Here is a 26,760-nt window from a genome sequence, read left to right on the forward strand (position 1 = left end):
TACGACCCGCTGTGGGGCGCCTCATGAAGACAGAAGGAATTTCCTGAGTTTGTTTACACACACACACACACACACACACATATATATATATATATATATATATATATATATATATATATATATATATATATATATGTGTGTGTGTGTGTGTGTGTGTGTGTGTGTGTGTGTAATGTGAAACTGCCTATTGGTACTGCTAGGGGAGGGAGTTTCAAACTTGTGGGGCCCCCACTTCCCTAAACATTCTCTCATAAAACTTCTTAAATCTATGTATGTCGTCTGCATAAACCAAGCCACCAGTCGAATATTCTGTTCCATTCATCATCCTTATACTAAAACAGAACTTCACTTCGTCTTTCTCTTTTTTCAACTCGTTTGTTGCTTAATTTCAAGTACAGTCCTCTACTTGTTCTATCCCTGCGTCTCTCAAAGAACTGTCCACCATCCACGTCGTCCACTATCTCTTCCAAGGGGACAAATCGAAAGCCTCTAGCCTTTCCCTTGTAACTAAGCTCCCTTTCTTCCTGTACCATCTTCTTCGCCCTCCTCTGAACCTTCTCTATTGGCTCTTTGTGCTTCTTTGGGTGCGGTGACTAAATCTGAGAAGCATATTCTAGTTTGGGCCTTATGAAAGTCATGGACTCCTGGCTCAAAAAATTTCCAGATCCATATACTTGACAGCTATTCTTATCGTCTGCCTCTTTAACTGCTCTACAATGATATTGTGAGGACAGGTTAGGAACGATGTCGAATTCCAAATCCTTCTCCCACACATAATTCTGAAGCTTATTTCCCGCTACATATTAATCAAGCTGACGCTTTCTTTCACTCTGTCCCATCCTCATTACTTTAGCTCAGGTCGAATCTTATCATCCGTCTCAGACCAACATGGAGTCTGTCTAGGTTCCCTTGTAAGCTGGTGCAACCCTCCTCGCTTTTCACGCCCCTCACGACCTCCGGATCACCTGCAAACACATTCAGGTAGGAGGCCATGCCTCCAAGCCAGTCATACACATAGATCAGGAAGAGTAATGACCACAGAAGCAAAACCTGTGGCACTCCACGAGTCACCCTGTCCCACTGAGAGAAAGCTCCTCTGACACAAGTCCTTTGTTCCCCCTTCCACTGGCATAATCTTCTAACCAATGTGTGTGTGTGTGTGTGTGTGTGTGTGTGTGTGTGTGTGTGTGTGTGTGTGTGTGTATGTGTGTGTGTGTGTGTAACTGCCATGTTGTACATGTGGGGATGCAAGCTGTACACTCGCGGGGCCCTGTCTCTTTAGTCTAAGTTCTGTTTAGCATTTAGCAATGTGCAACACTTCATTTTCGACACTAGCATGATTTAGACAAAGAGAAATGGCTTGGTAAAAGATGTCATAAGGCAAAGTAGCTTCGAAATGTGAAGAAGCGAAGGTGCAGACGTCACTGCTGCCACATGCAGCATCTGCAAGGTAGAAAGAGAGCACGGATCGAGTGCAGCGGGATAAGAAAAGAGGAATAATGAAACACTGAAAAGAAAACTGTGGGCAAGCCAGCCGTAAAACCAAAACTATTTCATCAGGAGCGAGTTGTGTGTTAAAGAGCAACTATGTAATCAGAGGAAAATGTTGACGAGGATAATGCAAGGCTATAGCCCCTCAAGTGTTTTCACAGCGGAAGACACTACAGCCCCTCAAACGTGTTTTCACAAGGACACTACAGCCCCAACGTAAGTGACATGGAATGGGTAGGAGGTGTTAGAAATCGATGAAATACTTACAAAAGATATTAACTGAATGCTAAAAGGACTTGACCCATACAAGGCTCTTGGTCCTGATGATATATCGTAAGGCAGATACGCCTGAAAGACCACTTGAATTGCAGTTCAAGAGAGGCATAATGCCAAGGGAATGGTAAAAGGGCAAACGTCATACCTACATAAGAAAGGGGTCCGGGAACAGGGGCTGCACTACTGACCCGCCTCACTAACGAGTGTGGTATGTTAAGTTCTGGATGAAGATTATTAGAATGCAGGTGGACGACAATCTCTGCCACGGAGAAATTTTCCGAGACACAGCATGGCTTTCGGGAGAGGAAGTCACGTGTAACTAAACTACCAGTGTTTTACGAGAGAGTGAGCTCAGTTCTGGACAAAAGGGGAAGGCTGGGTGGACTGTCTGTATCTGGACTGCCAGTAGGCATCTGACACAAAATCACATAGGTGGCTGATTAAGACTTGATGGATAAGCAAGCAGGAACATGAGCGGGAAACTTCGTTGAACAGATGATCATCTCAGTGGGAGGGAACAATAGACACTTGGCAGAGAAGCCTATTCCAAATGGGGCAGAGGTGATCCGAGGAGCACTACAGAGTTCGGTTCTCGGACCATTATTTGCATGAAGGTATGGAATCCAACCTTGAATATGTTCGCAGCCGATGCAAAGGTCACGAGGGAAGTGAGAAGCGATAAGGACTGCATTCAGCTTACAAGCTAACCTGAAGAGAATCCAAAGTCGGTCTGAAACATGGTTTTAACGATAATCAATCCTAGCGGGTTTTAGGAGGATAGAAAAAAAAAAAAAAAACGAAAGATGGTCTCAAAATGATCACTGCCTTGCAAGAAATAAGCTTCAAGAACCTGTGTGTGAGATGGGCCTGGGAATAGACAACTTCACTAACCTGTAGCCAGAATCCCATCTTGGGGGGAATAGAAATAGAGACAAGCTGTCTGCTGACAAATATCAAAACAGTTTTCAAGTTTATGAATGAAGAAAAGAGTTATGTAGGGATGAAGAACATGAGGTCGTCAAATGAAATTAAGTACTCAGGTTCTAACTAAGGATGTAACGAAATAATGCTATAGTATAAGAGGGATGGATACATAGAACAGATTAACTGAGGACATGGTTAATACGAACATCAAATACAAATCTCAGAGGGTGTATAGCATCATAGAGTGCTAAAGAAATGGGGCCATACGAGAGTAAACCTCCCTCCGTGTACAGTACAAATAGGTAATTAACTTGATGTTGGAACAGAACAACCAGAGGACATAACATAAACCTAAGCTAAGAACGTATTTAACTTGACTGTGTATGAGTGGTGGATGAAAGGAACATACTGTATCAGGAAACAGCAAAAGCGGAACAGCGTACAAAAGTTGAAGTTGTATGATAACGGAGAATGTTCTAGATCTAGCTGGGATATCGCAAAAAAAAAAAATCGTAGAACTCCCTCACCGTACGGGACAAATCTATAATGAAATTAGGCAATCAAAACAAACATTCCTCCAGCTTCGCTCGTTTAAGCGTCAAAGCCAAGTTATCTCTGCGATACTGTCGCTGTCTGCAGCATTGCCCTGCCTCTCAGAGGTAAGAGGACAATGCATTCTATCAATAAAAACAGTCCATCCCATACACTACTCCAATAACAAGAAATAAGACTGTATAATGACGGAGATTCCATTAGCGGGTCTAGGCGCACAAATTAAACACCATCATGTTGCTCAACATAAACACAATCATGATGCACGGGCGCAATGCATACTTAGCAATTGTGCCGCAATTACGTAATGGCGTATATACCACAGTTCCCAACAAGAGTATCATCAGTGTGGGGCGACGAGAGCCAGCACGGTCCAAAGGAGAAACATCGCCCCCTCCACCCCAAACCTTTCTCAAGACAGTCTCAAGAATTTACGACACAGATCCTATATTAGGACAGCAACGAGCTCATAAACAAAGCAAAATCACAGAAACAGCATGTGTGTAATATACAATTGAAGTAGAGAGAGAGAGAGAGAGAGAGAGAGAGAGAGAGAGAGAGAGAGAGAGAGAGAGAGAGAGTACGAGGTCCTAGACGATCCTCGGGTAAGCAACCCTCACCTTCCCTCGCTCGGGCCTGATCACTGTGTGGCACGACCACACGCCCAACGCACTAATCCAACGAGACCAACTAAGTTGACGTTCACAGGATCAGGCACGTGAGCACGTACAACTTCAGGTCGAACTTCTACTGGAACTTCGCTGCGCTCGGGGGAGGCACATACGAGTCACGTCCGAAAGTATTCCAAATTCTCTTATTCCATTTATCTATATCGTATATATATCTAAAGTCTATTAATATTGTCCATTATAAGTTCACTGGGGTCTCATGAGGTGCGATCTCTGAATATAACACAAAAACACACAATACCAACGATGAGAAGGGTGACCCATGACTGCAGGTACAAAATGTCAATACAAAATCTTTATCGATGCTTGCCGAGCCACCGCCGACTTGCCAATCAACAAAAACAACTAAAACAAACAACAAACACACCGGCGTCAAGGCATTTTGGCTTCACTTCGTACATGGAAGGATAAAATGATGATTGCATTACCTTACTGGTCTCCTTTGTAAGGATGCCTCCAAATACGACAAAAAAAAAGTGTAATTGCCACACTTTTATTCTTAAAAATATAAATAAAAATCGTCTGATTCAAACTAGTTCGTGGAGCTGGTAACTTTCACAACGTTTAAACCATAAAAATATCGGCATCTCGACAAAAGTAATAACTTCCATACATCTTAGTTTAAACAAATTCATCACCTGTTTCGTCCAGTCCATATACACATTTGTTCATTAACTACGATGAATATAATTATCATCAATCGTGAAACCGAAATTAGACAAAACCGTTAATTCTACAGACATTTCGACATACAAACAAAATATTAGATGCCTCACTCCTTGAAACAGCCTTTTTAAAAACAGGGTGTAAACAGGTAACTACACACATACACAGACACACACACAAACGAAATATTAGATGTCTCACTCCTTAAAACTGCCTTTAAAAGAGTATACACAGGTAACCTACACACACACATACACAATGTCTATGAGTCAGCCCGTATCCGCATGGGTTCCAATTTTGGGCGCGGCAACCAGCCAACGTTTAATCCATGTCTTCACCTCAGAGCTGGTCGATATATGGGTAACTCCTTCACGACGTGAAATATCACCGAATCTTCAGTTATCAAATACGAAAAGAACTGTAACATTAATATTAGTGAAAGTCTATACTAACTTAATCGCTCTGTCGTTGACAACATTTGTTAACACTTCCCCTTCCTGTCGACATACTATACAATCTCTGACAGACCAGAACACACCATCCGGTAATACTTGTTTACCAATGGCGTCTTGGCTACGTCTCTCCCTTGTACATCAACTGACTGTTCTACGTCTTCTATCTCGTTCTTGCAACTTGTACCTCCCCTGACAATGCGATCATTACACTAAAGTGCACTTGGAAACAACGTTTCATTTTCCTCGTGGTTATATGCATATACTAGATCACGCTCAAGACTGTAACCTCTTGAAATATATATATATATATATATATATATATATATATATATATATATATATATATATATATATATATATATATGGGAGTACTTCCCACGTATTCCCTTCGTGTCGTAAGCGACTAACAGGGTAGGGAGCGGGGGGCTGGAAATCCTCCTCTCCCGTTTTTTACTTAAAAAAAAAAGGGGGGGAGCAGAGAAGGGGGCCAAATGAGGATAGTCCCTCTAAGGCTCAGTTCTCTGTTCTTAACGCTACCTTGCTAATGCGGAAAATGGCGGGTGTATGAAAAAAAATGTATGAAGGCAAGTATTGACATGAACATGTGTATATATGTATGTCAGTGTATGTATACGTTGAAATGTATATGTATGTATATGTGCATGTGAGGGCGTTTATTTATATGTATGTGGGTAGGTTGGGCCATTCCCCGTCCGTTTCCTTGCGCTACCTCGCGGGAGACGGCGGATAAGTATAATATATATATATATATATATATATATATATATATATATATATATATATATATATATATATATATATATATATATGTGGATCTGGAGAAGGCATATGATATAAATATACAGGACGGGGTCCCACGAGCGCAAATCTTTTCCAGTGATACACACAAACTCAAAACAATAATGACAATAACGCAAGCACACATCCACTTTGACTCAACCTTTCTCCCTAACAACCAAGTACTATCAATACTATATACTTCAACAGGCTTTCATTTAAGGTTAAAATCTGTCCAATCTATCATGGTTATTTCACAATAACACAACTTTGAGTTAAAATTCTCATTGTGTCAAGCAACCACTACGACACCCGATGCCCTTATCGTGGTAACCTTATCACTAGAGTATGTACCATCGCCAGTAACGCCCCACTCGCAGTCATGGCCATATCAAAACTCACGGTTGCCTCGAGCACTCACCATTTTAACCCTTCAATCACAACTCAGAACGTTCCCTATGATAATGTAAGTACTAAAGTGTACGGGCTTTTCCGGGTCTTTTCAAGACTTAACTAAAAAATGATTAGAGGAATTTTATCCATTCTATATAGTGATCGTATTCAACTTTATTTACAACTTCCGAATAAAGACAATGTTCTATTGTACCTAAGAGACTGATACAGACCAATTAACTATCATGACGGCAAAACTCACTCTTGTATTGGTAGGCGATCTATCTTGCCATTAACCTGTGGCCCATACGGTACCTCAACTATCTAGGCTGTGCAAAAGTAAACATAAATTCTTCCCCAGAGGTACATACTTTGCATCTTACACATAACAATGACAGGCTTTTTAAGGAGAGTCTTCTTTCAAACTGGCTATAAATGGCGATGAAGGCATGATGGACCTTCCTGACAGTTGAATTACCCTCCCTATGTAAAGCATTATTGGTGCTAATGTTCCGTGAATTACAAGTGTTTTTTTTTTTTTTATTTACTGTAAACCACCGACAGGTTTGGTTGATTTTCACTGAAATTTCAAAGGGGATACTTCCTTCTTAACAAGTACAAAAAAGAAATCTTATGATCCGCTAACTTAACGGTGGCTTCTCGTGATAACCCTGATTTTCTTTTTTAACCAGTTTTTTCTTTGCTCTCCACATTTCTACTGTTTGCCAATTACATAATGTCTCGTGTGTTCTGCCGTGGAGCAGAAACATGTGTACCTTCAGCCTCGAATACAGAGGCAAAAAATAAATGGGTTGAACAATATGATGCGGAAAAGACATAAGTGGCACCCCAGCCTAGTTTTCTGTTAAGATGAGCAATGAGATGTGTATAAAGAAATAGCGGTACCCCACCCAGTCAGAACTTACAAAGTGAAAGGCTGCTAGAAACGAATACAACATAAAAAAGGAAGAACAAAGATTCTTTTTAAGAATGTTGTGGCCAAGTGATAATGTGACATATATTCATACGACAATGGGTGTTACCGGTCTCTGCCTGCCTGAGGTTATACCTGGTGTGAAAGACTTCTTTGGCAAAGCTGTATCTTTGCCAGTTGATAAAACAGGCTAAGTCTAGTCAAAGAACTTTTTGCTTTTAAAGAAATCCATCCTATCCCAGCTACTTAGTGCAGCACAGCCTTAAGATTGCAAAAGCCTCAGCCAAAGGTTTACCGAGAAATGGGTCCTGGGCGTTACATCATACTGTAACATGACATTCATATTACTCAGGGTGGGCCAATTATTTCACTTGTTTGCAGACATTACTTGAACAATTTTTGTGTGTCTATGTATGTAATGAAAATGAATAAATCCTCAAAGCTATCAATCCCTGTTTCATGATCACTCTCCAATAAGTTTAGTAATGAGGATGGGATAAGATCAGTAATAATTCACATAAAAATACCACAGTATGTATCTGGAGATGGCATATGAATGAGTTGATAGAGATGCTCTGTGGAAGGTATTAAGGATATATGGTGTGGGAGGAAAGTTGTTAGAAACAGTGAAAAGTTTTTATCGAGGATGTAAGGCATGTGTACGTGTAGAAAGAGAGGAAAGTTATTGGTTTTCAGTGAATGTACGTTTGCGGCAGCGGTGTGTGATGTCTCCATTTGGTTGTTTAATTTGTTTATGGATGGGGTTGTTAGGGAGGTGAATGCAAGAGTTTTGGAAAGAGGGGCAGGTATGCAGTCTGTTGTGGATGAGAGAGCTTGGGAAGTGAGTCAGTTGTTGTTCGCTGATGATACAGCGCTGGTGGCTCATTCATGTGAGAAACTGCTGAAGCTGGTGACTGTGTTTGGTAAAGTGTGTGAAAGAAGAAAGTTGAGAATAAATGTGAATAAGAGTAAGGTTATTAGGAACAGTAGGGTTGAGGGTCAAGTCAAATGGGAGGTAAGTTTGAATGGAGAAAAACTGGAGGAAGTGAAGTGTTTTAGATATCTGGGAGTGGATTTGGCAGCGGATGGAACCATGAAAGCGGAAGTGAATCATAGGGTGGGGGAGGGGGCGAAAATTCTGGGAGCCTTGAAGAATGTGTGGAAGTCGAGAACATTATCCCGGAAAGCAAAAATGGGTATGTTTGAAGGAATAGTGGTTCCAACAATGTTGTATGGTTGCGAGGCGTGGGCTATGGATGGAGTTGTGCGCAGGAGGGTGGATGTGCTGGAAATGAGATGTTTGAGGACAATATGTGGTGTGAGGTGGTTTGATCGAGTAAGTAATGTAAGGGTAAGAAAGATGCGTGGTAATAAAAAGAGTGTGGTTGAGAGAGCAGAAGAGGGTGTTTTGAAATGGTTTGGTCACATGGAGAGAATGAGTGGGGAAAGAATGACCAAGAGGATATATGTGTCAGAGGTGGAGGGAACGAGGAGGAGTGGAAGACCAAAGTGGAGGTGGAAAGATGGAGTGAAAAAAATTTTGAGTGATCAGGGCCTGAACATGCAGGAGGGTGAAAGGCGTGCAAGGAATAGAGTGAATTGGTACGATGTGGTATACCGGGGTCGACGTGCTGTCAATGGATTGAACCAGGGCATGTGAAGCGTCTGGGGTAAACCATGGAAAGTTCTGTGGGGCCTGGATGTGGAAAGGGAGCTGTGGTGTCGGTGCACTATTACACGACAGCTAAAGTCTGAGTGTGAACAAATGGGGCCTTTGTTGTCGTTTTCCTAGCGCTACCTCGCACGCATGAGGGGGGAGGGGGTTGTTATTGCATGTGTGGTGAGGTGGCGATGGGAATGAATAAAGGCAGACAGTATGAATTATGTATATGTGTATATATGTATATGTCTGTGTGTGTATATATATGTATAAACTGAGATGTATAGGTATGTATATTTGCGTGTGTGGACGTGTATGTATATACACGTGTATGTGGGTTGGTTGGGCCATTCTTTCGTCTGTTTCCTTGCGCTACCTCGCTAGCGCGGGAGACAGCGACAAAGTATAATAAAAAAAAAAATAAAAAAATACCACATGTCATAATGCATTTATACACACATCTCCAGAAGCAATGGAGACATGTGGTAAGATATTTCTGTGAAGCCTCTGTAGAAGCTTGGGTTTGTAATAATATATTTAAAAAAGTGCATCAAAACACTATGTAAAAATGGAGCTGGCAACATTGGCAAAACCAGACTGTATACAATTTACTGTTATCAGCAATACACTCTTGGCATATGCTAGTGTGTGTGTGGAAGTAGATGTATGTGTGTGTGTGTGGAAGTAGATGTGTGTGTGTGTGCCTAGGAGTAAAGACATCGTTCACAAATACAAGATTTAGTGATGGTATAAGAGTATAAAATGTTCTCTCAGTCACAAGCAAATAGTAACCAGAAGTATGCTGTTTCTCCCCTGGTGATTTGAAGTCTGTATCACTTGTCTCCTGGTTGCTTTATTATTCTAAGATGTTTTCATTTTATAGGAAAAAAAAGTTTTCACTGCCTAAAAAAAAAAAAATTCTTTGCAACAGGGGTGTAGCATGTCATTATATGAATGAAGACCCTAAAACAAAATTATAAAAATGTAGACAAAAAGCAATAAACTACTTAAATAAGCACAAATTTCATTAGTTAAGTATGTTCCCTAAAGTCCTATAGGTGTATTTCTTCAAGCCTGGTGGATAAGATGTTTGGGGATACCAGAGAACTTCTGTATCTACTTTTATATTAACAACTTTAATAACTTTACCGTGATATACAGAATCCTCACTACTATATCTATTAACATCTGCAAAATATAATGCTTAAAATCAAGCTCTATAGCTTACTATATTTTCTAAACACTATGCTACCATTACTGGATATAATCATTAAATATCTACAGATATTAACAATGCAGGCTTTCACTAAAATTTTACCCCAATCAAAACAAGATCTAATTTCTCTAAACAGTCAAGATGTTCACCAGTAATAAAAATAGACCAGTATCAAATTGGTCAGCTGCTGAGGATTGCATGGAATGGCTGCTTGTGGAGAGTTCGGAATACAGAACCTCTGGCCACTTTGTCCAAATTTGTCGATAGTTAGCAAGACGAAATATCATGAGTTTGATTACTGTGTATACTTCTTAAGATATTAAATATCAAGGTATAATCTACGAACTTAGGAAGTTAGATGAGCCTTTTAGGGGTAATGTAGATTAATAAGTATGGTTTTATGTATAGTGTCTACAAAAAAAGAGAGCCAACCCCATATATTTTCAAAGGTAATAAACAGCTAAGGTTCAATATGGGTATAAGAATATGACATTCTTCAGGTGAAATCATTGTAACTCTGGTCGCTAACACTAGTGTTTTCCGATGGTGTGAGCACCAGCAATCTGCCTCAGTGTTTCTTAGGCTATCATGAGGGAATGATGTTCTTCCTTTACTCATTCAGGCTGCCACTTCATTTTAGGAATTTTGCTTCTTGGAGCTGAATTTCTTCCACCTGTGCTTCAAGATGGTTGTCTCTCAACTTTTAAAAGAGGAGAAAGCCCAAATTACTGCTTGGAAGCAAAAAAAAAAAAAATGTGGGTACAAGTAAGATTTGCAGGCATACTAGGCATTCAGAGCACATTATCAAGTGGCTGCTCCTTGCAACACCTTGTCAGAGACATGCCTCACTCAGATCAAGACCCTATGGACCCAAACCTTGACCTAGAATACTCAAGAAGCCTTGCCAATTCCATACCCAGACCTTATGAATAAAGGATACATGACAAAGTAATAAAAAGTAAGCGTGACATGGCCTTTGAAAACGTATGGAGAGGTGGACAAGATTTTTCAGACAATGTACGTCACATTAATCAACCCTGTATTTCCTCTGATGTTCATAGCCCTCACTACTGACAATATAATACTCCAAATCACACTCGTCTTTTTGCATTCTCTAAACAGTACCCTAGCAATGAAGAACAGTATCACTGGAAGTTTAACATTAGATACTGTGGTACCTAATTTTCATGAAGTCTCTCTAAAAAAATATCTATGCTTTTAGATGAGAACAAACTATGCATTTATCTGCAATGGTCATTTACCATTTTAGCTCTACATCAAAATCAGCTATGAACACTGAGTGATTTTCTTCCATAAAGCTACTGAAGGATTTAAAGAATAAAATTTTTCAAGCACAATTTGGAGCAATGTATATCACTGAATGAAATTAAATAAGGTGAATGTTGCATGTGACAGAAAATGAGGGGGCAAGTTACCAATCTATTTGTGAGTAACTATTAGCACAGACTTATTCTATTTATCAGCCATCTCATAAACAGTATATATCTACTATTAATTTATTTCCTTCATTATACTTTGTCGCTGTCTCCCATGTTACAGAGGAAGCGAAGGAAACAGACAAAAGAATGGCCCAACCCACCCACATACAAATATATATAAACACACATCCACATACATATACATAGCAATATATTTCACCAAATACATATATATACATTTACTTATATTTATATTTCATATTTATAATTTATATTTATATTCATTTTGCTTTGTCACTGTCTCCCGCGTTAGCGAGGTAGCACAAGGAAACTGATGAAAGAATGGCCCAACCCATCCACATACACATGTATATACATACACGTCTACACACGAAAATATACTTACCTATACATCTCAATGTATACATATATATACACACACAGACATATACATATACACATGTACATAATTCATACTGTCTGCCTTTATTCATTCCCATCGCCACCTCGCCACACATGGAATAACAACCCCTTCCCCCCTCATGTGTGCAAGGTAGCGCTAGGAAAAAACAACAAAGGCCCCATTCATTCACAGTCAGTCTCAAGGTGTCATGTATAATGCACTGAAACCATAGCTCCATTTCCACATCCAGGCCCCACAAAACTTTCCATGATTTACCTCAGACGCTTCACATACCCTGGCTCAATCCATTGACAGCACATCGACCCCGGTATACCACATTGTTCCAATTCACTCTATTCCTTGCACGCCTTTCACCCTCCTGCATGTTTAGGCCCTGATCGCTCAAAATCTTTTTCACTCCATCCTTATACCTCCAATTTGGTCTCCCACTTCTCGTTCTCTCCACCTCTGACAAATAAATCCTCTTTGTCAATCTTTCCTCACTCATTCTCTCCATGTGACCAAACCATTTCAATACATCCTCTTCTGCTCTCTCAAGTACACACATTTTATTACCTCACATCTCTCTTACCCATTCATTACTTACTCCATCAAACCACCTCACACCACATATTGTCCTCAAACATCTTATTTCCAACACATCCACCCTCCTCCGCACAGCCCTATCGATAGCCCACGCCTCACAACCATATAACATTGTTGGAACCACTATTCCTTCAAACATACCCTTTTTTGCTCTCCGAGATAATGTTCTTGCCTTCCACACATTTTTCAATGCTCCCAGAACTTTCATCCCCTCCTCCACCCTGTGACTCACTTCTGCTTCCATGGTTCCATTTGCTGCCAAATCCACTCCTACATATCTAAAACGCTTCACTTCCTCCAGTTTTTCTCCATTCAAACTTACCTCCCAGTTGACTTGTCCGTCAACCCTACTGTACCTAATAACCTTGCTCTTATTCACATTTACTCTCAGCTTTCTTCTTTCATACGCTTTACCAAACTTAGTCACCAGCTTCTGCAATTTCTCACCTGAATCAGCCACCAGCGCTGTTTGGGAGATGAATGCAAGAGTTTTGGAAATAGGGGCAAGTATGCAGTCTGTTGTGGATGAGAGAGCTTGGGAAGTGAGCCAGTTGTTGTTCACTGATGATACAGTGAGCAACAAGACTGGCAAAATGCTTGCACAGTGCCATTGTACAGAGGCAAACGGGATAAGAGTGAGTGCTCAAATTACAGAGGTATAAGTTTGTTGAGTATTCCTGGGAAATTATATGGGAGGGTATAGATTGAGAGGGTGAAGGCATGTACAGAGCATCAGATTGAGGAGGAGCAGTGTGGTTTCAGAAGTGGTAGAGGATGTGTAAATCAGGTGTTTGCTTTGAAAAATGTATGTGAGAAATACTTAGAAAAGCAAATGGATTTGTATGTAGCATTTATGGATCTGGAGAAGGCATAAGATAGAGTTGATAGAGATGCTCTGTGGAAGGTATTAAAAATATATGGTGTGGGAGGCAAGTTGTCAGAAGCAGTGAAAAGTTTTTAATGAGGATGTAATGCAGGTGTACATGTAGGGAGAGAGGAAAGTGATTGGTTCTCAGTGAATGTTGGTTTGCGGCAGCGGTGGACGATGTCTCCATGGTTGTTTAATTTGTTTATGGATGGGGTTGTTAGGGAGGTGAATGCAAGAGTTTTGGAAAGAGAGGCAAGTATGCAGTCTGTTGTGGATGAGAGAGCTTGGGAAGTGAGTCAGTTGTTCGCTGATGACACAGCACTGGTGGGTGATTCAGGTGAGAAACTGCAGAAGCTGGTGACTGAGTCTGGTAAAGTGTGTGAAAGAAGAAAGCTGAGAGTAAATGTGAATAAGAGCAAGGTTATTAGGTACAGTAGGGTTGAGGGTCAAATCAACTGGAGGTAAGTTTGAATGGAGAAAAACTGGAGGAAGTGAAGTGTTTTAGATATCTGGGAGTGGATTTGGCAGCGAATGGAACCATGGAAGCGGAAGTGAATCACAGGGTGGGGGAGGGGGCGAAAGTTCTGGGAGTGTTGAAGAATGTGTGGAAGTCGAGAATGTTATCTCGGAAAGCAAAAATGGCTATGTTTGAAGGAATAGTGGTTCCAACAATGTTATATGGTTGCGAGGCGTGGGCTATAGATAGAGTTATGCGGAGGAGGGTGGATGTGCTGGAAATGAGATGTTTGAGGACAATATGTGGTGTGAGGTGATTTGATCGAGTAAGTAATGAAAGGGTAAGAGAGATGTGTGGTAATAAAAAGAGTGTGGTTGAGAGAACAGAAGAGGGTGTTTTGAAATGGTTTGGTCACAGAGAGAATGAGTGAGGAAAGAATGACAAAGAGGATATATGTGTCAGAGGTGGAGGGAACGAGGAGAAGAGGGAGACCAAACTGGAGGTGGAAAGATGGAGTGAAAAAGATTTTGAGCGATCGGGGCCTGAACATGCAGGTGGGTGAAAGGCGTGCAAGGAATAGAGTGAACTGGAACAATGTGGTATACCTGGGTCGACGTGCTGACAATGGATTGAACCAGGGCATGTGAAGCATCTGGGGTAAACCATGGAAAGTTCTGTGAGGCCTGGATGTGGAAAGGAAGCTGTGGTTTCGGTGCATTATACATGACAGCTAGAGACTGAGTGTGAACGAATGTGGCCTTTGTTGTCTTTTCCTAGCGCTACCTCACGCACATGCAGGGGGAGGGGGTTGTTATTTCATGTGTGGCAGGGTGGTGATGGGAATGAATAAAGGCAGACAGTTTGAATTAGGTACATGTGTATATATGTATATGTCTGTGTGTGTATATATATGTATACGTTGAGATGTATAGATATGTATATTTGCGTGTGTGGACGTGTATGTATATAAATATGTATGTGAGTGGGTTTGGCCATTCTTTCGTCTGTTTCCTTGCGCTACCTCGCTAATGCGGGAGACAGCGACAAAGTAAAATATAAATAATATAAAACATAAATAATCCCAGGGAATAGGGGAGAAATAATACTACCCACATATTCCCTGCACATCGTAGAAGGTGACTAAAAGGAGAGGGAGAGGGGGGGTTGGAAATCCTCCTCTCCCATTCTTTAATTTTCCAAAAGAAGGAACAGAGAAGGGGGCCAAGTGAGGATATTCCCTCTAAGGCTCAGTCCTCTGTTCTTGGCGCATTAACAAGGTGGTGCCATGAACAGATGAAGAAGGGGTAGGGGAAAGAGAGTACTTTCCATATATTCCCTGCGTGTCATAGAAGGTGACTAAGAATTGGGAGAAACTGGAAACCCTTCCCTTCTGTTTAGTTTTCCAACGGAAGAAATAGATAAGGGAGCTATGTGAGGATTTTCCCTCCAAGACTCAGTCATCTGTTCTTGGCACTACCTTACTAAAGTGGGAACTGGCGATATGTATGAAAAAAATATATATAACCTAGCCTGTGGGTAACCATTTTATTGGGGTAGATAAACAGCTGGGTTGACTGGGACCAACTACCACAACCAGGACTCGTACTTACGCCCTCTACTCTGGGCTGACCATGAATATGTCACAGTCAGGATTGCTAACCACTACACCAGAGTGGACCATAAAATGATTTAGTTCTGTAATGGTATCTTAAACACTAAAATACAGCAAAATATCTGCTTTGTAATACCCTGAGATAACCCGTCAACTAATAAAATTCATATTCACATTAGTAGTTTATTGTGGTCTATGTATATTTAATGATAATTGCTTTTAAGTGTATTTTCATGATTCTTTTCCATAATCTCCATTTCAGTGTGATGACACACACATTACTTCATCAAGATTAATCTGGGGTAACTTAATCCAACACCACATCAAACTTACAAGGTTCAAAAGAGCTAAATAAATGCCACAATCGTGCCACAATACTGTTGTGACACCTGGTGATTGTTGCTGAACTATTCAAAGTGGTGCTGTGATGTGCCTTCAGCATGACTGCCAAAAAAAAGGAAAACTAAAAACAAAGAAAAGCAAACTGCTGCTATAATCTGTATCATTTCAGGTAGCAGACTATATATGCCACAGCCATATAGATGATTTTACACTAAATTATGCACTCACTTATATTTCTTTGTGTTTTGGTATATGAGTTGTATTTCAGTGACTAGGGACTCTAATACTAATGCTTAGAGAATACAAAAACAGATGTCATGCAAATAAAAAAGACAGAGTACCAGATAGACACAAGACACTTTAATAAACTAATTGAATAATAAGAAGGACCTTGGAGTAATTACGTCGGATGACCTACACTTCAGCAATCACAACAAGAAAAGGGAATAAAAAACAATGATAATATTATTCAAAGCACTAATTCTTTCACAAAATGAATATTGTTGCATCCTAACATTACCCTACAAGGTAGGTGATATTGTGGAATAAGAAAATGCTCAAAGATTTTTCACAATCCATATAAATGTGGTAAAAGAACTAAATTACAGGGAATGTATGATATCCTACCAGCACAACAGGCATGGAAGACTTTGTAAAATATTACCCCTGAAACCAAAATGTGTTATCAGCACAAAATGAGAAAAGACTTTATACACTAAGGACCAAAGACTTCAATATCTTTGCAGCTTCAACCAGTATAAGATGCATAGTAAAGAAATTCAAGAGTGCATGAGACATCTACAAGATTTACCAGACCATCCAGACTCTGTGTGTGTGTGTGTGTGTGTGTGTGTGTGTGGGGGGGGGGGGGGGGGGGGGTGTTATGTGGGCCTATGAGCTGTGGTTTCCAACAGCTTCGTAGACCAACAACCCTATTCAACAGCCTGGGCCCGGCCCAGGCTGAGGCGATGAAGACCCACAAAGACTTCATCAGCTATAATTTGAAACTTTGAAATCTATTGAGCAATATGGTGTGACAGTTAGCAGTGCTGGCCATGAAGAATTTGAGCCAATATAGTTTGAATCCTAGCCAAGGTATTCCAAAAATGCAGTCAATACATCTGTTCATCCTCCTAGGGCTGGTCGATAAAATGAGTGCCTGGCTTAGGCTTGGGTATATCATATGTGCATTTACATCCTCCATAAATTAAATGACCTTTATCACTGCATTCAGATGCCCATGCTGTCTCAATAATAATAAAGAAAAAAGTATGTATGTAAAGGAAAATGTAATTTTTTTTTTTTTTTTTTTTTTTTTTTTTTTATACTTTGTCGCTGTCTCCCGCGTTTGCGAGGTAGCGCAAGGAAACAGACGAAAGAAATGGCCCAACCCCCCCCCATACACATGTACATACACACGTCCACACACGCAAATATACATACCTACACAGCTTTCCATGGTTTACCCCAGACGCTTCACATGCCTTGCTTCAATCCACTGACAGCACGTCAACCCCTGTATACCACATGACTCCAATTCACTCTATTTCTTGCCCTCCTTTCACCCTCCTGCATGTTCAGGCCCCAATCACACAAAATCTTTTTCACTCCATCTTTCCACCTCCAATTTGGTCTCCCTCTTCTCCTCGTTCCCTCCACCTCCGACACATATATCCTCTTGGTCAATCTCTCCTCACTCATTCTCTCCATGTGCCCAAACCATTTCAAAACACCCTCTTCTGCTCTCTCAACCACGCTCTTTTTATTTCCACACATCTCTCTTACCCTTACGTTACTTACTCGATCAAACCACCTCACACCACACATTGTCCTCAAACATCTCATTTCCAGCACATCCATCCTCCTGCGCACATCTCTATCCATAGCCCACGCCTCGCAACCATACAACATTGTTGGAACCACTATTCCCTCAAACATACCCATTTTTGCTTTCCGAGATAATGTTCTCGACTTCCACACATTTTTCAAGGCTCCCAAAATTTTCGCCCCCTCCCCCACCCTATGATCCACTTCCGCTTCCATGGTTCCATCCGCTGACAGATCCACTCCCAGATATCTAAAACACTTCACTTCCTCCAGTTTTTCTCCATTCAAACTCACCTCCCAATTGAAAATGTAAATGTGGGGATAATTTATGTACAGCTAAGTAATACACTTTCAAAATATCAACAGAAATTTCAAAAACTTCACCTAACCTCACCTAGTAGCTGTAATTAAAAGGAAATGTACAAAAATTAAGTTTGTCTATGCTGGGGATGACACAGCCACTTGCTTTGTCATCTATTTGTTGACATTTGGTGCCATTTTAGCAGTGCTCAATCACGGGTGTGACTGGTATATTCTGACTACAATACAGACCATTAGGATAAAATCTTGACCACCACGGAAGTTAGGCGAGGTTTCATAAGTTTTGATTTTATACGAATGTATTAACTACTTTACTAAGCCGTAATATACTAATGATTTACTATTGTACAATAAAATTTAATAATCCAAATCATGCCTTACAACTGCTACTGTATTCTCTATATTAATCTAAGCAAACACTGCAGAACAAACTTACTCAATATTTAAAATTAACACTATACAGAACTAAACCAATAAGTTAAACTAAAGGTTCACTGAAGTAAAATAAATAATACACTCATAAAAAAATTAACCAAATGCATGAAAGCCTCATCTAACCTCTGCAGCAGTCAATATACATCTTAATGCTCCATATTCTTGTCATAATATACCAGTCACAATCGTGAATGAACATCACAAAAACGTCGCTAGATGTCAACAAACAGATGATAGGCAAAGGTCGGGAACTTATTCAAGGGAAATTTTGACCAACTGTATTCTACAATACTCGTATAGTGTTTACATAATACACTAACATTCGTAAAACATTTTACTGAATGTCAAGTAAAGCTATATGGGTTATGTATATCAAGGAAAATTTGGGATTAATGTAAAAGTATGACAACACATTTGTTAAATATTAATAAAACGTATAAAAACGTCTGAACTCACCTGGTAGGGGAAATGATGGTAGAAATTATAGTTCACTAAGTTTAGCTCCTGATTGGTAACGGCTTTGGGAAATGGCTACTTATGTTTTCAGTGCTTCATACAGTTTGTATGATTACAGAAATATCCATGACACAATATTTTACTAAATGAGATCACATAGGGCTTGAATCAAAGTAGGTAAAACACTTTGAAAAATTGACATCTCTTATGAAAACCTCAACTAACCTCCCAGAAGTCATGATTTATCATAATTTTCAATGAGTTAATCATTCTATAGCAGTCACACTCGTGAAAACATACCACCAACATGGCATGGGTTGCACTGGACATAAACAATGTGATCCTCAGCATGACACTAACATTATGTTGGTATATTTTTACTTTCATTTCAGGTACTATGTAAGCTTAAGTGAGATTTTCATGAATTTTACCGTTATTTTCCAATGAACTGCCAGTGCCTACTAATACAGCAACTAAGCATTTACCCTGGTATATATAAACATTTTCACCTTATTCAATACCATCTAATAAACTGTACTTCATTAAATCATACCATACAGCTATTTCTGTAATCATTATGAAATACAAAAAGCCTAAAAAGTTAATGTAGCCAATTTCCAAAGCTATTTTTGATGCAAAGCTAAATTGATCAGTTACAATACAAATATACCACATTTAATTTGTTTCCTGTTGGGTATCATGTTGTTTTGTCTGTCTACTGACATCTAATGCCATGTTGGTGGTGCATTTTCATGAGTGTGATTGGTGTATTTCGACCAGAATACTGAACTTCTAAGTAAATCTTAACTGCTATGGAGGTCAGCTTAGGTTTACATGGGTGCTATTGATTTTTTTGTAAGTGTATTAAACACTTCTACATTAATACTACAAAAGACATAATTTACTGCTATTCCACATGCATTTCTGAAGTCTACATGAACCAAATAAAACATCTAAAAATTTGGTAGTCATTTCCTATGGATACTTTCAAAGCGGAGCTAAATCAACCTAAAACATTAACATCACACATTATCACACTGAAAGAGTCCTGAGGGGCAAAGTGCGTGAATGTACAGAACAAATCTAAATAAACCAAGACAACATGGCTTCAAGGCGGGAAGCTCTCGTCTCTCTTAATTGCCTGACAACTAACATTAGATTGTTAAAGCACTGCAAGCTCTGGAAAACAAACAAAATGCAGACATCATTAACACAGACTGCAAAAGCACTTGACAAATGTTACTATGGTGTCGTAGAACCTAAAATGCAAAAGATGGGAAAAATAAAAAACTGGAAAAATAGATATACAACGTTTTAACTAACAGATCACAACACAGTTGCAATCCATGCCATCTCCAGTGCCTCTAATCAACTGTACTTGTACCCCACCTGTTGTTCATTCTTATATCTGACATTGAAGCTTGCACAAACTACTGTTTAATATCATCCTTAACAATTGGTAAAAGAATAAGTATGAAAATCCCACACACAGAGGATGCTGAAAGGCTACAGAACAGAAATAAATGAAGTTTAACTGGGCAACTAAGAAAAGCATGCTTTTCAATGGAGATAAGTTTTAACTCTTCCGGTAAGGGGAAAATAAAGAAATCAAAAACAATACAAAAATGGTGGAAGGACACAGATGCTATCATAAGCCAGGTGAAGAATGTGAAAGACTTTTGAGTAATAATGTCTAACAAATCTAAACCAGCAAAAACAACAAAACATTGCCTCCAACAGAAGGATGGTTAGCTGGATCCTGTATATCTTCAAAACAAGAGAAGAAAAACCAATGATGATATTATTCAAGGCACTAACGTTTTCATGAATTGAATATTACTGTGTTCTAACATCATCCTACAAGACAAGAAAAACAACAGAATTAGAAAATGTTCAGAGACCTTTCACAGCCGATACTGATGTGGTGGTTCCTAAATTACTGGAAATGGCTGAAATCTCCAAGGATATACTTTCTAGAGCAAAAAAAGAGGTATATAATTTGTAAGTACTTTCCCTTATTTCTTCATTTTCCCTTTAATAATCCCCTCTATATTCCAACTAAGGCCTGGCCTTGATTTGGACTTTTGTCAGCGACTGGAGCCTCCAACGTAAAGAAAAAAAACGATCTTTGCATATCAGTAAAATTCCTGAAGATGTGGTTCCTAGCTTACATTCATATATAATGTCCTAATGACACAACAGGCACAGAGAACTTTGTGAAATACTTCTTTGAAATTCAAAGGTGCAATATGCACAAAAAGTGAAGAAGACACCTTAAACATCCAGGGTCCAAGACTTTAACACCTTGTCTGCTCATCTGAAACACCATGGAGTGCACAGAAGAGAAGTTTAAGAGTGATTTGGACAAGTACCTAAAATGTGTAACAGGCCAATTAGGCCATGGGAGCAATGTGGACCTGCAGGCTATATCTAACCCAACAGCCTCGGCTCTAACTGGGCTGGAGGGGTAGAAAACCCCCCGTAGACTTCACAAGGTATTTGCAAGACTTTATATGCATCAAAAGGAATACAGAAATATAGCAATATCCACATAAATTGCACATCTACTCTTCCCCATCATGTGTGTTACATCACTGGTAATTGTTCTGTGACAGCATGCAACACCCACAAGTAACCCTCTTCCTAACCACAACCAGAATGTAGCCTTCAGATGGTCCTAAACAATGAAATTTAACAAAATCCACAGAAATCTGAGACTTCATTAGGATTGATGAAATACACCCAACCAACAAATGAAATTTGTGCTTTTACAAATGGTTTATTGCTTTGCTATATATCTATTTGTACAATTTTGTTTTGCCATCTCCATCCCGATGATACAACATTCTACTGCAGATCCTACAGCAATCTTCTTAGAATTCGTTATTAAAGGCGAAGCCATACTTCTAATCAAAAATGATGAATAGCCTCTTAGTCTCCTTAACGAAATCCAAAAGGATTGATTTGTCAACTGGGTCTTCTACAGTATCACAGATGTATTTCATTGATCCTACTGCAACTACATTTCAATGGATTTGGTACGACTGTACTTTGAGCACTTACTGCTACACAGTAGGAAGTATGGCTCTGCAAAATCTGGATGGATATTACAAAACAAACCTTAAAATATAAATAAGAGGCAATAAACTGCCATAATGAATTCAACTAACATTAATTAACTGGGTCTCTTACAATATTAAAGGTGTATTTCACCAATCCTACTAAAATCTTCTTGGATTCTGTTACTGAGGGATACCACCTGAGAGCGTGATGGGAATTCTAAATACAAAGATCTTCATCTAAGGATGTTACATGGCACAGACCTCCATTTGTAAATGTTACAGGATTAATAATATATTCATTTTGAGTGAGGCTATTAGTTGAGGGTTTTATGGGAACTGTTAATATTACATTCTTTTGCATAAACTAATCTCATATTTTCCGTCACACACATAACCCTCACCACTTTTATCTTATGTGATATTACATATATTAAAGATTTAAATCATATTCTGCAAGTGATATGATTTCTTCTAACCACCACATAAGCACTGCAGAATAAAAACAATCAATATTCAAAATTAATAATGGGGCATAGCTGAAGGCATAAATTACTTGTAAAATACACAATATACTCAAAGATTTCATACTTACTATTCATATTGGAACTCAATGGTTTCCTTGGATCTACCAAAGTAACCTGGATATTAACATAAGGGCTCACACTACAACGATGTTAATCAATGTGGAAGCCTTCATCATATAATTCTTAGCTAACTATACGTGAAGTATTGACAGAATTACGTTCACATATGGTTTCACTGATCTAAATCATGTACTTCCTATACGTAATTCATATATTAGGGGTTGGACTTCATTGACCTGTAAACATTCTTCATTCCTGAAATCCACAAAATATAAGCTGCTGTTATGTACCAGTGGCTATGAGAACCTACCTGAGTGAGAACTTCCGAAGACAGCTTGGAGGCACGTAGGAATTCGTGGACTTGATTTACTGGAATAATCCCAGATCCTTCGCTGTCCAAGTGTGTAAACAGATCCCCATAATATTTTGTTTCGTTGTCTGTAAACGTTAAACTTTCCATTATTGACCCTTATTATGAATGTAGAGTTATTTGAGAACTTTTCAGAGTCCACTTCTATCACTGTCAACTAGCAGATCATTATGAGCTGAACGTAAACTGAATTGTTTACAGCACGACCAACAGTTGCTACGCTTCTCACTTGTCAGACATGTTGACAACTGCGGGAGATAAGAACTTATGCGTTGGTTCTCGTTTGTTGATGATGGTGCAAGATTTTGTTTGTACTTTTTGTCTAGATAGTGTTATACAGTAAAAGGACAGATCATGTAGATAGGAAGTTCTCTAAAGATCCTTATCTGAGCGGTTAAACAGGAAAGGGAGCACCACCAAGTACAACTGTCAACCTCATCTAATTGCATGTAAGTAGACTACTGGTTCTCGTCGGGTCATTATATCACTTGAATTTTGTCAAAAATACGTCTGTCTCGCACATATATACTTTAACTTGTTTATTTGTCATTTGTGTGTGAACTATCGAATTGCCTAAATTTCGTGACAAGTCTCGCATACTGAAATTTGCGTTTCTTCTTAAGAACTCACCACCAAAATCACACGTCGAACAGTAAAGCAACGAGAGGCCACCGCAGTTAAAGAATATGTAATTAAATAAATGTAGTCGACTCGATTTTCTGAGAAACCCAATCCGCACGCTGATTGCCCTCGTATCCCCTGTCTTTTTTTTTTAAATGACAATAAATAAATACGAAATGTACAGCATTATCAAATACTGAACTTGTTAGGTGAAATAGCACGGGTTTTGATGTTCTTATAATTATTGATATCAAATCACTACTTTTGTCGTATACCATAGATAAAAAGGCACATTCTAACCTCAATAATGAAAGGACAGAATGTTAGAATAACAGTGGAGATCCTACAAGCAACTGTAGCTTGTATGTAAAGGGGTTAGGATCAGATCACCATTGTCAAAAATGAAATAGTTTGAGGGAGGGAGATTCTTGGAATAATTACAGGTGCAAATGCAACAATATATTCTCAAGAACGTCACACCTTTCGACGCGTCACACCCACTCTTCACCACAGTTTCTTAACGTCTTGCACAGATGTTGAATACGTGGGGATTTAACTTCGTCTGGGGGATTAATCACTTCGTTGGAGTTTGATTATACTTTGTTCCATGAATAGAAACTACTCAAACGAAGGCAACTTTGGACTATATAGCAATACAGCTGAACAACAACAAGTAATAACAAGAAATTTGAAACACCAGCGATCAGCGTTTCTTTCGGTCGGAATTGATAAGAGATGTTTGTAATGTGAAATTGCATACATGATACAAAATTGAATTCTTATGGTTAGAAGCTCAGAGTTAAACAGTAGCCACATAGAATTTTACATAAAGAGTCATCTATTGCACTCAGAAGCTATATCACACGAGTTGCAGCGTCTGTAGATGCTTAAACAATAGAATGCATTTTTGGCACAAATGATTTCCTGAATATAGCGGTGCGCTGTAAAGGAAACATGGACAAGAACAACAACAACAACAACAGTGTTTTATTAGGTTATGTACAGAGATGACAATAACCCAGGGCAAGGAGATGTAGGACCTATGGCCACGCCCGCGGGGCTCCCGCCATTCACCCACGAGCCGCGGAACATGCCCCTCCTCCCTCCTACAGAAGCTCCAAGAGGACTCGTCTTCACGCACCTCTCCCATAGGCTCCTGCCTCATCTCTTGCACCTTCACCAGCACTGCGGGACCCCTGCCAATCGTGCCTACACCACTTGACCTCACTTTCGTTTCTGTTACCAAAAATAAATGTAGATTACAACCAAAGTGGACACCGCTTAAACCTACAGGACTTAGAAAGTCGTTGGTTGAACCTCCCTTAATCACTGTGACTCGAATTACGTTGACAGAGTCACACACAGTTCCGTACAGGAGAGAGTAAAAGCAGGTCATACCTTGTCCTGGCCCAGACCTTTACGACAGTATGACCTCTCAGGTAACACAACTGGATCTAAGACGAGAGAGAGAGAGAGAAACCCTGATGAACACTACTGTTGACAGTATGGGAGTGGAAATCCCTCCGTGGGCGACTTACTGCTATGGAACGGCCGGAGAGAGAGCTATAAACAAACCACAAGAGAACCAGAGAAACCAAAGAGGGAGTTCAGAAAGCAAAGACTTTTGCCAAACCGTCAAATGCCTTGAGTTAGCATATTATGGCTCTTGTAGATGTTGATGTTTTAGATGTAGTTGTATTTGTAGACGTCGATGTGGTAGGTGCTGAACACGCTCGCCCGGAATTCAACTGTTTGTTATGCTTGACATCATATATCATTATCTAAAGATATCCTGTAACTTTCAATCTTAGACAGTGAAGTACACTAGCACCTCAGTGATGATAGGAACTTGAGGAATTTTGTAAAACACTTGATCATTTAAGGCCGTATTTTTCAAACTATCGGCGGATTTCCGACGGCAATGGTAATCTTATTTGATCTATTTCTCTTATCTATTCGCCCATCAGGAGAGCTGTGGTGCATCTTCAGAATACAGTATGATATGAAACATATTTGCATATTAACGAAAGTTCTTTATTCGCTGATTATATTCATATAGAATTAACCGTAACATTTTTTCATACAACTGGCAGCCACGCAAGAAGCAGGGGCGGACTGAGAGCCGAGAGCGGCGCGGGCAAAGACCCGGATATCGGTTCATATAGTACGTCACAAATTCGACTGTAATGACTTAAATCATATATACATATATATATATATATATATATATATATATATATATATATATATGATACAGGACTCCACCAGCTTGAAGTTGCACAGCAAGTGAAAAGACACCTTGGTAGGGCGGTGTCATTGGCATTACGGTCTCCTCAAAGAACTGTCTCTAAAGGAGTCTGCATTTTCCTGCTACAGGAAGTAGAGCAGCCTTGGGCCGCGAGAGTCTTGAAGAGGTCCCAGGGTAACAACATGACCCATAAAAATTGGTCCTGGGATAATAGTATATATCTTTCTTTCATACTATTCGCCATTTCCCGCATTAGCGAGGTAGCGTTAAGAACAGAGGACTGGGCCTCTGAGGGAATATCCTCACCTGGCCCCCTTCTCTGTTCCATCTTTTGGAAAATTAAAAAAAAAAAAAAAAAGAGGGGAGGATTTCCAGCCCCCCGCTCCCTCCCCTTTTAGTCGCCTCTACGACACGCAGGGAATACGTGAGAAGTATTCTTTCTCCCCTATCCCCTATATATATATATATATATATATATATATATATATATATATATATATATATATATATATCCTACCCACCCCAGGAGTCCTTCAGATTCTCAAAAGGCTCCTGTATCACTCAGGAAGCTGGCCACGTCCAACAGATATGAATACATGGTAATCAATTTGGTACTTAGCCATTCTCATCGCTTGCATTCTACTCACACGTCCATATTCACTCCATCACACCATGGTTATCTGCCCCGTCATTCCAGATTTATATTTCTCACTGTCTCCATAATATTCATTCCTGGTACTGCCCTCAAATAACTCAACCTCCACTAGGCATTTACCTCATACTGCTCCGCCTCGCTCCACTACCACAGCGTTGCCTTACGACAACGTTAAGGCATTATATGTCTTTCTTGACTTCCACACTCAGACTCTAACCTCAAATGACGCTTCCGAAATTCCCCGATCGCCCTTCCTTCCTGCATTGCTCTTTCTCCAATTTCCACTTCCCCGGTACCATATTTGAATAAATGAATTCCCCAGATTTAGAATATCCTACTTCTTCCAACACCTTTATGTTAATTTTGCCATTGAATTTACCCAGTTTCCCTAGCTTTCTAT

The 26,760-nt window shown here is 39.6% G+C and overlaps 1 protein-coding gene across 2 annotated transcripts in view; it reads right to left on the reverse strand.

The window, feature by feature from the left end:
* Positions 1–23,086, reverse strand: part of Reps (RALBP1 associated Eps domain containing) — a 246,332-nt gene extending 223,246 nt beyond the window's left edge. For both annotated transcript variants that reach the window (XM_071682715.1, XM_071682712.1), the window contains exon 1: positions 22,777–23,086. Coding sequence is in view for 1 of the 2 variants with exons in the window: in XM_071682712.1 (XP_071538813.1) it covers positions 22,777–22,926 (150 nt within the window). In the remaining variant the exon portion in view is untranslated. The remainder of the gene's footprint in view (positions 1–22,776) is intronic.
* Between the last annotated feature and the right edge of the window lie 3,674 nt (positions 23,087–26,760).

The sequence above is a fragment of the Panulirus ornatus genome, chromosome 34 (assembly GCF_036320965.1).
Source record: "Panulirus ornatus isolate Po-2019 chromosome 34, ASM3632096v1, whole genome shotgun sequence".
Lineage (NCBI taxonomy): Eukaryota > Metazoa > Arthropoda > Malacostraca > Decapoda > Palinuridae > Panulirus > Panulirus ornatus.